This window comes from Crotalus tigris, unplaced genomic scaffold (genome assembly GCF_016545835.1).
Source record: "Crotalus tigris isolate CLP2741 ecotype Arizona unplaced genomic scaffold, ASM1654583v1 scf7180000018081.1164505, whole genome shotgun sequence".
In the NCBI taxonomy this organism is placed as follows: domain Eukaryota; kingdom Metazoa; phylum Chordata; class Lepidosauria; order Squamata; family Viperidae; genus Crotalus; species Crotalus tigris.
The window spans coordinates 902282-918060 of NW_024096813.1; the positions used below are offsets into that span (position 1 = coordinate 902282).

General features: G+C 38.4%; 1 protein-coding gene across 2 annotated transcripts in view; it reads left to right on the forward strand.

Moving 5' to 3' along the window:
• The first annotated feature begins 1933 nt into the window (after positions 1-1933).
• The window catches only part of RHOQ (ras homolog family member Q), a 36801-nt gene continuing 22955 nt past the window's right edge, over positions 1934-15779 (forward strand). The window contains exons 1-2 of one of the 2 annotated variants that reach the window (XM_039347483.1): positions 1934-6067; positions 7092-7150. In XM_039347483.1, coding sequence (XP_039203417.1) covers positions 5917-6067; positions 7092-7150 — 210 coding nt within the window. In that variant the 5' untranslated portion in view covers positions 1934-5916. The remainder of the gene's footprint in view (positions 6068-7091; positions 7151-15779) is intronic. The other variant, XM_039347482.1, reaches the window with a different exon arrangement.

Below are 15779 nucleotides of genomic sequence, written 5' to 3' on the forward strand. Positions count from 1 at the left end.
CCTTGACCTACGATCACAATTGAGCCCAAAACTTATGTTTCTAAGTGAGACATTTGTTAAGTTTTGCCCCATTTGACAAACTTTCTTGCCACAGTTGTAAAGTGAATCACTGCAAGTGTTAAGTTAGTAACATGGTTGTTAAGTGAATCTGGATTCCCCATTGACTTTGCTTATCAGAAAGTTGCAAAAGGGGATCACATGAAAGAAGAAATAGGGGAGACATGATAGCAGTGTTCCAGTATTTGAGGAGCTGCCACCAAGAAAAGGGGGTCAAATTATTCTCCAAAGCGCCAGAGGGAAGGACAAGAAACAATGGTTGGAAGCTGACCAAAGAGAGAAGCAACCTGGAATTAAGGAGAAATTTGGGTTTTCTTGTAGACATTCCATTACCAAAACTAGGTAACATCGGGGCTTTTTTTCTCATAGAATGCCCAGAACGGAATTCCGGCACCTTTTTTGGTTGGAACCTTGTAGGGTACGCAAGGCAGGTTGTATAACGTGTGTGAATTCTGGCACCTTTTTTTTTTAAAGCACTGGGTAACATTATCAGTGCTAGTCATCATCAATAGCACTGATGATGTTACCTAGTTTGAGTAATGAAACATCTGCAAGAAAACAATCAAGCTCAGAGAGCACCAAGGACCCCTTGTTGAAATACAACATTTGGTATCCCTTGCTAGTGGCCATGCTGGCAGGAGCTTCTGTAAATTATAATTAAACAACACTGGGAAACCACAATATCCTCATCCTGTCTCTGGACATGTTTTAGAAAGTTGCTTTGCATCTGATCAGATTATTTATTCTTTTAAGCAAGCTCTCTGGTTTGGCAGATGGCAGCTTCCAGGCTTTCGGGCATAGAAGTTTCTTTTTGACTCTGTTCTTTTTAAGCAGAGATGCTGGAGACTGCCCTAAGATTTCCTACATGCTAAGGATGTCTTCTGTCATGGTCCTTACAAAATTTTAGAGCTTGCCAGACTCCTGATACTATCACCAACCACTATCTGCCATAGGTAAATGTCAGCCTTATTTATTTACCAAATGAAAATCAAGATATTATAGTAGGTTCCCACATAGAGCCTCTAAGCTCTCACTCAGAACTACTTAGCTGCAGCAAGGTGGCTGCATCATATGCATTCAGGCCTTGTTTCTATTCCTGAGGACGACACATACTTTTTAGTTTATTGTTCCATTGAAACAATATATTTAATGTTGTCAAATGTTTTGCTAATTTTCTAATTCTCTTACACAACAGACATGATTGTGATAATTAATTCATTAATGAGTGCTGGTTCCATCAGATTTATACATCCTTTGAGGTGATAACTAAGGCACTATGATTTATCTGTCTTGGTTTGGAAGTGAGTCATGTAGAGAGCCTAGTAAGGTGGCCCTTTTGTGCAGATCATGTCATAAAAAAGTGTTGGATCAAACTACAATAATTATATTTTCTATGCAACTGTTCTTAGCTTTTGTTATTTGAAAGCCAGATTTTAAATTCTCTTTTTAAAAACAACAGCTTACCCTGTAATAACTGGAAGTAATTTACATATGCAGGTGGAAGAGTGCTGTCTATAAGTGTTTCAGCAACACAACTTTTAAACCATGGGGGCTTTAGGGGCCCAATGGATGCCTTGAGGTTCTCCAAAGGTTACGGCAACTATTGTAAATTTTAAAATCTAAAAATGCAAAAAATAAGTCTGGAAATTTAGGCCACATCCATTCTGAAGTTCTGGAGACCACAAAGAAGATACAGGTAATCCTCGACTTACAACAGTTCATTTATAATGATGACGATGATGATGATGATGATGATGATTGATAATAATAATAATAATAATAATAATAATAATAATAATAATAATAATAATAATAATAATAATAATAATAATAATAATAAAAAAGTTGGAAGAGATCTTGGAGGTCATCGTCCAACCCCCTGCTCAGGCAAGAAACCCTATACCATTTCAGACAAATGGCTGTCCAGTCTCTTCTTAAAAAAGAGCAGAGGATAAGAGGCAAACAGCAAAATGACTTTCATGATACAAGCCCCAGATCTTTTGTATGTGTGTTGCAATGTTTTACATGTGTATGGAAGAAATGGAGTTTTTGCATAATAACATTAGTATTCTTCATTCTGACCAAACTGTCAAATTCTACTAATATTTCTGAACAAAAGCACGTGATCTGCAAATGACCTACCAGGAGGTTTGTTGGTACATATGTACACACATTCATGCATATCATCATACTGTTTACCTAACATTATGCAAAAGGGAAAAAGGAGAAAAAAAAACAGTAACCAATAGAATTAAAGGCCTGACACATAAAAGAAAAGGAAACATCATCAAAATTATTTACTCCAACACCGTTCCCTGTACCGCATCATACCTTTCTATCCTTGTAAACTATCCTTCTTCCACTGCATCCATACATTTATTTGTACATTGCCTTTGTATATTAAAATTCTCCCTTTTCTTTTTGAGATTCTCATTGATTCTGTCCAACTATAACTTTCTCTTATTTGTTAAGAATTCCATTTATTTTGATGCATGCTTCACTTCCATTGTATGGTGCTTTTTATTGCATCCAGCAATAAATTTTCAGCTCAACATGCACGTAAAATGTTCTCTTTTACAGGTAGTTCTTGACTTATGATTGCAAATGAATATGGAATTATAGTCATTGCAGTCATTAAGCGAGTTACTGTGACTGAACCTGTTTTTATGACATTTTTTTTTTTGCAGTAGTTGTTAAACAAATTCATTTTCCCCAGTGAAACTGGAATTAAATTCCAGAAACCAGCAAAAAGAATATATCAAAAATTGTAGTCATGTGACTTTGGGACACTATACAGCTGTAAATGTGAATTGGTTGCCAAAATTCAATCATATGACCGCATGTGTAGGGGTGGCCATTGTAACTTCAAAATCAGCTTTGGGAGGGGAGGGGTCTGTTATCATACAGTCAATAAATGACCAGTTGTAACTCAAGGACTACCTATACTGCTATTACAATGCCACTTCCTTCTCTTATTTTCCTTAGCTTTGAAAACTTTTAATACTTTTGTTGTGTCCCTTACTTCTGTTTCATTATTTAAATGTTACTGTAAGTTTAGACATTGCAAGGTATATAACAGTTTAGCCCATTCTCCACTATGCAAACTATATCCATTTTACCCCATGAGCTTGCTCTTAACACTGTTACGAGTTTGGTCATTCTGATTACTGTGAAACAGTCTATCGCTAGGCAACCGATGGATGGTCAGGAATTAAACAAAGAATATTAATGTTCCTTAATGGCTTAAAAACTCTTTTCTATGCCTTTGGGATGGGGAATGACACCATTGGGTTAATAAGGGGGAAGGAAAGAGATTATTTTAGAAAGTCTAAATGTGGACAAAGGAAGTATTTAGATAAGTTAGTGAAGGTTTGCTTTTTTTTGTTCTAGTGTTTTTTCAGGAACCTAAAGCAAGGTAGGTTGTTTATACTTCTTTTTAGGAATGTTTTTGCTTTCATTAGTTCTTAGCATTTCTAAGAAGAGTTCTGCTACTAATTAGCCCAAATATCTTGCTTTTTGATAAAACAGCAAAGAGCACATGCTCACAATCATGATTCTAGATGCCATCCTTGAATACATGCTTTAATGAATGCCACTATTTTCAATTTTCTTCAAGTCAAGGAGTTGAGAGACTTGTAGACTGGCACGTAAGAGGAGATTAAAAATATTGTTCCTGTATGTTAAATTTAGTCACCGCACTGTTTCATGTCATCAAACAATCCGAAAAGTACTTTAACTCCTGGAACTTTCTGCAATGGCCATGCTTGTCTGGGAAATTCTTGGAGGTTAAGTCAACTTATTTGGAAGTTACCAAGACTGGGAAGCACTAGACTAAAGATCCATTTCCTTCTTAACCATGAAGATGACAAGTTGATGCTGGACCAATGATACTATAGCCTGGTTGTTGAGAGATCCCTAATATAAAGGTTGTATCTTTTAAATTTTTAAAAAATAATGGGCTGAATGATGAAATTGGATCTTAGAGATTTTGAAAAAAGCAGCCTTTCCCAACCTGAGGGCTCCCAGATGTGTTACTTTGTGTTATCACTGTCTTGTGTATAATGTATGTCAGGCCATCTAGAAAAGACATACTTAGGATCTCCACTTGAAGTAAGAGGATATGAGAAAGAAAAGCAGAGTTTTTCAATACATTGAAAATACATTGAATCCAGATTCATACTTAGCCTTCTTACTTCTGACTTTCAGAAAAACCTTTAAAAAAATCTTTTCTTTTTAAGCAGTCTTTTGGCAAATTTTCAACTTTCATATGAATGGTGAACATCTGCATTTATTTTAATCTGATTCAATTAAAGTTTTGAATTATTTTCTGGGAGATTGCTATTTAGGATTCTTCTGTTAATAGCCTAGAGTTGCCTGATGGGGCAATGTAAAATTATTAATATATTGTTGTGTTATCTATACTATAGTTTATTATACTATACCTATAAATTGATGTGTTCAGTTATTATTATCATCACCTCCACCCCTTTGCCTGCTATATTAGATGGTATCACTTTGGAAGAAAGCTGCCTTAGATTTTCTGCTTAGCAATAAAGATTCCTCGGTGACCTATCTCACAGACTGATTTTATCACACAGTGCTGTTATGAAAATAGATGTTTGAGTTAGCATAAAATATGAAAAGTTAATACAGTATACAAAAATAGAACAACTTTGCTAACATCAATTCTTTTTTGCTGATGCTATCTAAAGAATTTTAAATTGACATTGATAGATATTTTCCCAATCATAGTTATATCCCAGTGTTCAATTTTTTAAAAGTACTTCCAAATACATATAAAGTTACATGACACCCCCACCTTCCCTTCTGCACTTAACCAATAGAAGGAAATAATTTTAGGAGCAGTTCGTCATTCACAATCAAGGATGATTTCTAAAACACTTTACTAATAGAAAGTGCAAAAGATAATACTCTGCCTCTAGGAATTGGGAGGAGGGAGCCCTGAATCACATTCAATTATTACTATATCTTGATTATTTACATCATCGCTCAAACCAGGAAGGCACTTTGCAAAAGCCGTCGACGTTTCCCGGCGCTGCGGGCTCTTTGGAGAGGAGCCCTCAACTGAACTACAGTACAGAATTTGGCTTCGCTCCGCCTTTCTCCTCCCGAGCGAGGCGGAGGTGGTGGGGCTGCCCCGCTATTTTCCTGCTTTCTGCGCGTGTTGGAAAAGTGGCGCCTGAAGCCAAGGAAGGGGAGGGGAGGGGAGGGGAGAGAGAAGGGAACAGAAGGAAAGTAAAGCAGAATCCCACTCCCAGCCTCGCTCTGGAAGGTAGTCTGGGCCTTCTTCTTTTCCTCCTCCCTTCGGAAAGCAACGGAGGGAGGGCGGGAGGAGGGCTTACCCAGCACATGCGAAGCAGTTTGGATTCTAAGAGGAGGGGAAAGAGGAGGAGGAGCTGGACGAAAGTGGTGCCCGTCTCGGTGCGGGTTTTGCTGCTCTAAGTTCCTCTTCCAAGCCTGCTGCTGCTGCCGCTGCTGGTCTTATGAAAGCCTGTGTCATCGCGCCTAACTGGGGCGAGAGCAGGGGAGGAAAATCCCTGCCAGCCAAATTTGGCACTGGAGGAGGAGGAGAAGGACTTCGACCACGGCGAGGGAGAAGAAATGCCATCTTCAGTGATTTGTGGCGCCTGCTGAAACGGGCGAGCCAGCCAAGCTCTGCTGCCAGGCGCAGTCTGACGCTGCCCAACTCCGGAGTGGCTGAGCTCGAAATGCCACCGAAGGAGCGGCGCCTTTTCCGACTCGGCGCGTGAACGGCCCTCCCAATCCTCTTCTCCCCCTCCCTTTTCCCTGCTCGGCTTTCCCTCTGTCTAAAATGACGATCGGCTCGGAAACCTCATCATGGCCAACGGGACGGGGGCGGCGGCGACAGTCATGCTGAAGTGCGTGGTGATCGGCGACGGAGCGGTGGGCAAAACTTGCCTGCTCATGAGCTATGCCAACGACGCCTTCCCGGAGGAGTATGTGCCCACAGTCTTTGACCATTACGCAGGTAAGGGGGGAGGGACCAATGGTGTCTTGTTTGCAAGTGCTGAGTAAGTGTTTCCCTGTCACCTTTTCCCGCCCCCCTGCCCCCCATTGCTTCTCCCCGGCTCTCTCGCTTGCTCCCACCCCTTCAGCAGGAAAAGCAGCAAAGCAGGAACTTAAGCAAAAACTTTGCTCTCCCCCTCCGCATTTTCCTCTCTCCTCCTTTCTCTTCTCATTTCTCCTCATTTACCGCCCTTCAATGAAAACCCGGCTCAGCCTTTCCCAACTGGGATTCTTCCAGATGTTTAACGCTGTCAAATGAGTTTTGAGAATATCTGGGCAGCGAGTTAGGGAAAGTCAAGCTGGAATTTATAATGGCTTGAATTGTCTTTTGCTCCTAGGACAGTTTGTAGCAGCTCCTCAAAATGGCTTATTTACAGCGTCCTCCACCCCCACCTCCCTTGGAGGGCTTCCCCTCTCTGCATTAAGGTTGTTGGGTTAGTTATGGCAGGTGGGAAACGGAAAGGGAAAAGTGATGGGATCTTTCAACTGTATTCAGCTTTGTTATGAACCAGAAGTATTCCGCCTGCCCTCTCCCCAATGACAAAGCCCCTGGAAGAGAGAGCAAAGTGGTAAAAGTTATTTTATTAGCAGAAAAGATCTTTAGTCATACTAAATAGGACCCTGCATATAATAACAAAAACCAGAAATATTTTTTTAGGCACACTTTGATCAGTTGCAGTAGTTTGATCTTGTGAGCACATGCGTGTTAATGGGGACTGGGAAACATGCACTCACATGGACATCTTTACTGGATGCTGGATTGAAAAAGTGTTTCTGTAATCTTTCGTGCTATCAAAGAAACTAGCAGTGTGTGTATATTTTTGTATTTTCAATGCCTGATTCCCCTTCTCCATCCCTCCTCCCCCATTTTTCCACTGAATTATGGTGAGTGATTGAAATTGATCCTTTGCTTGTCCTCTTCTAGAGAGAAAAGACCAAATATACTGATCCTCCTTCCCCACTTCATCCTCTCTTTCTTTTTGCAGTCAGTGTGACAGTTGGGGGCAAGCAATACCTTCTTGGGCTTTATGACACTGCTGGACAGGTAAGTACCTTTCTGATCCAATAGAACCAGACAAGGGCTGCGTTGAAGAAGAAAAAATAAGTCCAGCTTAGTGTGGATTTAAAAATAAATCCAGCTTAGAGTCTAAAGCTTTAGTTGTTTTTATGCTCACTTGCACATATTGAATTATTCAAAGATTCTGTTGAGAAGTCTCACTACAGCAGCTTCTACTAATCGCCTCATTTGCTGTCTTGCTACAGAGCTTTGAGAATGAACCTGCTTCCCCCTCTTGTTTTCTCTGCTGTCATTAAAAGACATTACAAACAGCTCTGTTAATGTGATGATCTGACTCTGCCCTTACAGTGAAAACAGTAGCTGTTTGCACTACCCCATGCCTGGGCTGACTTTTGAGTTGCCTGTTGTTTTCTCATTGGTGAATGGGCAACCAGAACTGCTGCCTCTGATTGGTGAATAATGGCATCATCTAATTTGGTAGAAAGGCATCTTGTCTGTTTATCGCAGCCCATTGCTTTCTGTCTCTAAAGAAGTCCTTTGAACTGAAACATTTGCAAGGAATGATTGAATAATTTGAGAGTATAGAAGTCTAGGAAGAATGTGTTTCTCCCTTCTTTGGGACACATCTACGTGGAGGCAAGGGGAGCAAAATGAGGGAATCCTAAACTATTGCTTTTGCATCCAGAACTGTGAATTGCCATTGATTCTTGCAATTTGTCTTCTTTTAACATATAATGGTGTGGGCCCCCTAAACAATATCTCTCAGAGAATTAGCCTAATATTTATTGTGCCAGACTGCTTTAAATGAAGACATTCATAGTCATGATGCTACTAGAATCAAAGATTTAGTCAAAATATACTTGGGAAATGGTTATGCAGTCCATGACTCACTCCCTTAATGACTGCACATCTGAGAAGCATCAAATACAATTCATAAAAAATTATGCCTCATCATATACAAAGTCTGTCTTAATCTGCCTTCTCTAATCTGCGTGAGTCTATTAAATCCCCAACTTCCATAATTCCCTAGGCAGCATTTTAAAAAAGCACTGGGTCTGAAAGAGCTAAAACTAACTTTTACTTTTTGTCTCACAGTAGCCAGTCAATAGCAGAATTTAAGTATTAAGTGTTCTTCCACCCATATTTCCCATAGATTGGTACTAAGAGGCAAGCTGCTTCTGGTTTAATGTCCAGTAAACATTGAGAAGCTTACTTGTTTTTAAAGCAATTTAAGTTAGGGTCCCCCTCTCATCCTGAAGTGGAGGCTGATTTATTTATTTAGAAAAATTAGGTCACTCAATTCACTTACAGTAAGTTTATGAAGATAAAACCCCAGTGAAAAAGCCAATAAATCCCCACCTCCCTGGTGACAGCAATCAGACCAGCTACTTGATGGGTCCATATCACTGGGGTCCCTGGGCCCATTGGCAGAACCATGTCTCATATGCTGTGCTCAAATTGATGCATTGTACTTCCGGTAAATAATTTGAGAATATTTGAATACACAGAATCAGGCCTGTAATCTGAACTTTTGTGCTTCAAAGATTTATATGAGGATCTAATGCATGAATTGTGACATTTGTGTTTGGGTAATAAGATTTTATTCTTAAAGTCACAGAGAATCAAGTTATGACATACTGTATGTAGAACTGGACATTCGGCTAGTAGTTCCACATTAATATGGCAATTCAATCTGTAATTTAAAGTTCTTTAGTACATGTTGCAATATACTATCAACTTTTCTCTAGAGCTGTTCTGATTCCAAAGGCTTTGTTTTAACAGCTAAAGCATTAACTAAATGTCTAAAAAAATAGGGATAAAATTTCAAGGACCCAGACTTTAATTAGAATTAAATATAGTAAATTCTATAATTAGTCTTATACCAAGCCTTTCAAATCCCCTCCTTTTTTATAAGGCAGCAGAGTCTTAATAATCCACATAAAATATCTCAAATGCCAATTAGAAATTTGCAGTGCTGGATTTGTGTTTGTTTTTGGTGCTTTTAGGGGCCTAATGGCTCAAGAAAGCAATACAACATAATAGTGGAATATTTATCTGAAATGCTTGTAACTGCAATAGCTATTGATTTAGGATTTCATACAGGGTTCAAGTAGATGGCATACTTGGTGGAAGGCATAAAAAGCAATAAAGATTCCTGTAGCATCTCAAAAATGAAGGCTTTCATTGTGATAGATCTCACCAGGTGGGAGCAATTGGTTTATCTTCTTTGGGTTCAGAAACTAAACAGGTTTGGGTCTGGTTAATGCTTTAATGGGAAAATCTCAAAGAATCCTAAGCCTATAGGCATACTGGAAATAAAAACAAAAAACCCAAGGTCCTGGAAGAAAATACTGTAATGTATTTGCACCAAGAAAATTTTATCTCTATATCCACCTAGAAACAAGGAGTTAAGCTTGATTAGAAGGCATCTTTATTTTACTTTGTTACTATAGCATACAGTGAAGAAATTTAATGCTATAATAAATCTCTTAATTTTAAACTTGCTGCAAGTTTTGTTTTGTTTTGCTGCAATGACTAACATGTTAACTGATGTTTCAGAAATTATATTTGAAATGTGATCAATATCTCCAGAGGACTGAAAAAATAAACCCATCTGGGCAATAGATTATTCTAAATTTTAGTTTTAAAATCTAAATTGAAATAGTCCTACAAGGTAGGTATTTGGTGGATCTCTCTACAATTGAGACATTCATCAGTTGGGAGACTGCCACAGAAGAAGGTTGTTCCTGAGGAACTATAGCTCTAATTCTAGAAGTTGATTACCATGTTTTCCCGAAAATAAGACCCGGGTTTTTGTTTTGTTTTTTTGCCTCCAAAAGAGGCACCAGGTCTTATTTTCAGGGGGGAGGTGTCTTTTTCCATAGTCTCACCTCACAGTGGCAGCATCAACAGCCCCGCCCAGCTGGCCCATTTTGTCTGTGGCTACTTGCCACTGCTCAAGTGCATCGCTCCCGGCCTCCATTTTGCTGCCAGAGGCTTTAGGAAATGCCTCTGCAGCTGAGAATTGACATGTATGCCATCAGAGGCCTTCCAGAAAGGCCTCTTCAGCCGAGAATCGAGTTATGGATTTAATCTATAGCTCGGTTCTCAGCTGCAGAGGCCTTTCCAGAGGGCCTCTGACAGCAAAATGCAGGACGGGGTGCTGTGCACATCAATCCGAAGCTCCATTTTCAGCTTCAGAGGCATTTTCTGAAGGCCTCTGATGGCAAAATGGAGGCCAGGGGCAATACACATGAGTGGCGGTGAGCAGCCGCAGAAGTGGCCCGGCAAGGCAAGTATCGATTCATGGGATGCCTGGCTGCAATGGTAAGCAAGCGGGGGGGGGGCAGCTCCCTACCCCCTATGCCCACCCTAGCTTGATTTTTAGGCATATGCCTTGCCCCAAAACTAGGGCTTATTTTTGGGGTAGGGCTTAGGCCCACCCCCAAAAAATCAACCTAGGGCTTATTTTTGGGGTAGGTCTTTGGGAAACAGGGTAGCACATATGTTAAGAGGCATTCTGATATGGTATCCCAAAGCTACGAAGGGTTTTTGAAGGTCAAAATCATAGGTACTGCTAGCCAGAGAATTATTGACATTTATTAATAATGATCTTATTAAGTGTTATTTCATGAGTACATTGCAAAGGTTTTTTTGATCAGTGTTTTGGAATATAATATTTGGAGAGTGTTAAATAATATAGGTGGATATTCCACAGGGCAGCCTTCTTCAACATCATGCCCTCTGGATGTATTGGGACACTTCTCAGGCAGCATTGCCAATAAGCCACAGTGTAGTATACTATATAGTATTTTATCTTTGCAGTCCAAGACTTTGTATTCTGAAGCAGTTATAGCAAACCTGTAAAATAAATCAGACTGACTATATTACAGATGGGAACAGATAAAATATTACTTATATAATGCACTCCCACTGAACGCAGGGTAGAAAGATGACTTAGAAAATTATGAAACATTTCACTATTATGTCAGGGCTGATTTCAAAAATTTATGTTTTATCGACACATGAGAGGTGTAAAAGAAATAAGTTGAAGGCTTCAGACAATTAACTGATGAGTATTTATATATTTATAGCATATCCTAAGGACCTAGGAATTGCATGTATAATAACAGATCATTTGTCAGGAACAATTCTGCTGCTAAGGAAAGTGTGTTGTAAGTTGAAAAGCTTGAAGTTGGCTGTCTTGCAAAAGAAAGGAAATTTAAACTATTGAGGTCAAACAATCTGATCTGTAAAATCACAAGTCAGTCCTTTGATGACCGAGATTTCCTGTACAATTCTAGAGTACAGCTCAGAAGTGCCCAGACACTTATTTGTCATAAGGTTTTTTTGGCTTGAGGTCAGATGACATTTTCATAGCCTTATGGACATCTCTTACTAATTCTTGTTTCTATAACAAAAGTAGGGATTTTTCAGTATCAACTCAGGTAGTGAAAAAAACAGAAATATTTGCACTTAATTGCATACCTCAGAAAAGTAGTTGTTTTAGGATATCATATCAAACTTCATTAGACCTTCTGCTAAATTGCATACCTCAGAAAAGTAGTTGTTTTAGGATATCATATCAAACTTCATTAGACCTTCTGCTAAAGCTACTCTGACATATATGATGCCAGACTTCTCAATTTGATGACTACTGGAGGCCATAGACTACATATTGAGGAAGGCTGTAAGCAGAAGGATTTCTAACATGCTGCTATTCATCTTACTGCAAGACATTCAAGACAGAGGAAACTTGTTAATGCTTAAGGTAGAGACTGAGGACATATGGCCCTTTAGTAATAAATATTTCTTTGCATGAGTATGCATAGTAAACAGAAATTAGAATAGTTTCTAAGGAAGATGCATGTATCAAAGCATGCCATAATGTAATTTATTTGATTTTGGCTTAGTGTAATTTAAGATACTGCAATTGTTGCATAATTACAATTCAGTATCTCTCACTTTTGGCCACACCTACATGGGATATTGGAAATTGTAATTTAGCAATCTCTGGATGGCCACAGATCGCTTTCATCAATGCTTTGAGCTGAAATGAGTATCTGGCCTTATCTGTGGTAAGTGAAACTCATTATCTGATGTTTAAATTAGGAATCAGTAGTAAATACAGTATGTCTTTCCTAATTTTCAAATGTTTTCAGAAAAGTAAATTCTCCCTCTCCCTTCAAATCTTTAATGTATAAACATTCACAGTGATGATGTTTTCTGCCCTGCTGTTTTTATATTATTTTCCATAAGAATATCTCTGCTTCTCATTTCGTCAGATATCATGAATTTCATGGTGAAGCAATGTTTTAATTGCTTACGGCTGTACAGTAATCCCTGATATTAACAAGACGAATAGAGACTGAAGATGATACTATTTCCTGGACTGCTCACATGGAAAACTTAACCCATGGGGGGGGGTTGTCATATAATGAACCCCATCATGTTATTGAGAGCAAACAAAATTTATTCAGGGTAACTCTTTTTGAATAGGTGTAGACTTTCAGTTTTTTGAGTGGTAATTTCTGTAGAACAATGCTTTCTATTCTATTTTTGATGCTGAGAAATATTTGGTAGTTTTCCATTATTTTCTTTTTACTGTCTGACAATGGAATGTGGCAATTGAGTATGTTCAGTCCTCTCTGGAATGTTCTGTCCCTCCAACTTCATCTATAGAAGTTCTCTTTGTTATATCAATTTGCCCCAGCTGTTGATACCGTTGTCTGATGAATGGAAGGTCCTGTTTTAGTTGCTTAAAAATTGTAATTCAGCAGATTCATGTCTTGAGTTATGTTTGTTTCTAATTTTATATATTGATTCAATGGGGCTGCCCTTTTTTGCCATGTTGTTGGATCCCATATATTTCTTTAGAGGAATCCATAATTCCTTAGAGTTTAGGATTTAGGGAAGATACTGAAGAAAGAGGTGAGATCTATTCCACTGTCAGATGATGCTCCCATCTGCGGATGAACTTTGTAGAATAAAACTCTTCCACTACTTTTTTGAGAACACAAAATTGGTTATGGCTGACATGGCAGATACTAATTTGTAATTTTCATTATGTTTATTATTATTTATATTGAAAAAATAGTGTTTGTGCATGTCAGTACACACATATACAGATACACATCCAAAAAACCCAGCAAACTATTGTATTTGAAAATGCCCCAAATATCCTAATTTTTTTAGATTGAAGAAAACTGGAAAATAAAGAATGTGAAGCTGAAATTATTAATGTTGTAGTAAATAAAATGTACTTTTGCTTATTTGAATATTGAAACATTATCTAGAAGAAAACATTTTAAAAAGTTGTGTGGCATCAACTAGATGACTGCAGACTGTATAAGAATCTAGCTTGTTTTTTTTAAAATCAGCTATCATAAAAATAAATAATGTCTCTTTAGAAAAAATGGTTTTGAATAAGAAGTGTGATTTCCTAATTCTGTAGACTTATTTCTTCCATAATTAAAAAACATTTTCAAGGAATAAACTTCTACTAACACAATTATTTGGGACATTGACTTGAGGATATTATTCCATATTTTCAAAGAAGAAGGATCTTCTACAGCAGTGGTTCTCAACCTTTTTAATGCCGCAACCCCCAACTGGTCGTAAGTCGAGGACTACTCAACCGGTCATAAGTCAAGGACTACTCAACTGGTGCAGCACCGTTTGCAGAATGGGACTTTTGGCGGGCTCCTTGCAGGGCAGAGACAGCCTGAACAATTCCTATTGGCTTTTGAAGCCAATAGAATTAGACTCTATTCAAGAGAGTCTATTCTATTGGCTTTCAAAAGCCAATAGAATAAAAGGGAGTAGCACAGCTAAGGAAAAGGGGGAAAAAATGGCGGACTGCGTTGTTTGGCGACCCCTGTGAAATGGTCGTTCGACCCCAAATGGGGTCCCGACCCACAGGTTGAGAACCACTGTTCTACAGGAATAGAATCGAAAGGGAGGATTCAAGAATGGGTCGGTGGGAAGAAAAACACCTTTAATCTCCCAAATAGATTTCTCTTAGATTTTAATATTTTTCTTTTTTCTTTAATTTTTAATAAAATCAAATTATGATCAGTATATATTATAAGTGCAAAGCATTATGTTCATTGCTTCCAATTTTGCTCAATTGTGCATCTGTAATGTGTTCTATTTAGTTTGAACTTTGTAGAATGCTTTAGGATCGACTTTCAAGTTTTTAAAACAAACAAGAGAAATCATGTATTTCATGCTTTGTTTGCTTTGGAAATGTTATTATAACTTCATTTCAGAAGATGTTATGAAAATATGTAAGATGTAAGAATATACATCGATATCACTGACCAGTTTTGGATACAGCAGTTTGGGACTTAATGAAATGTGTGTGGGTGGATAAATATGTGCGTGCATGCACATGTACGCACAAAAGTTCATTTTGTTGCAAGCTCTGCTGCTTTATGGGTTGAAATATTCAAGGCTCTATGGAGCAAAAAATAGCCACTTGCACATACACTTGCTGGTCAAGGAATCCTTATTTCATTCTGCAGCTGAATAGCTCCTATTTCTAGGAAGTGGGTGGAAAATGCCACTCTTTAGCAGACATAGCATTCTATCTTCAGTTCCTAACAGAGGCAATTTTTCCTTTCTGTTACCCAAATAAAGTAGAATTAAGGATTTTTTTTAGCTTTTCTTGATTGTATAAGGCAGTGGTTCTCAACCTTTTTAATGCCGTGACCCCCAACTGGTCGTAAGTCGAGGACTACTCAACTGGTGCAGCACCGTTTGCAGAATGGGACTTTTGGCGGGCTCAGCAGGGCAGAGACAGCCTGGACAATTCCTATTGCTTTTGAAAGCCAATAGAATTAGACTCTATTCAAGAGAGTCTATTCTATTGGCTTTCAAAAGCCAATAGAATAAAAGGGAGTAGCACAGCTAAGAAAAGGGGAAAAAATGGTGGACTGCGTTGTTTGGTGACCCCTGTGAAATGGTCGTTCGACCCCAAATGGGGTCCCGACCCACAGGTTGACAACCACTGGTATAAGGAAACCTATAATACATTTCGAGGTAGAAGAAAAAAAATTAAAAGTCTGCAGAAGTCCACAAGAATAAAACTTCAAAAGCTACTTGGGTGTTATTTTGGGGGGAACTGAGCGATATGCCACAAACTAGTGAACAAAATGGTTCCCTAAAATTCATCAGCAGGCTAGTTGGTACTCAACAAGTGCAGAATGAGGGGAGGAAAATAAAAATATGCAAGGATTTGGCCAGATGTCATGGCTGTGAGGTGTATACTTTAGATTGCATCTCAAAATTCAAATCGCAGACTGATACATTTCTAGGTTGTGTTCAAGTTTATAGAAATGCTTTCAGATACCCAATACAATGTTTCCTAAATTGTATAATTTGGGGTATGATCAGCTTCTATTTGAATTAAATGCTTGTCCACTCTTTCCTCCTTGATATTTTTTTTGCAGAAAAATCTGTTAGCGGTAAAAAAAGAATAACTGCAAAATATTTTGAGTATTTGTGGGTTAGGAAAACTCCGATTTAAAAATGCCCTGGAACCAGGAATCAGTCAACTCACTACTACTGGTCTTATTATTTTCATAAGTAGTTTACATTAATTTGAAAAACATTTTTGTGATAAACTATAAAGACAGAAACACTTAAAAGAGTT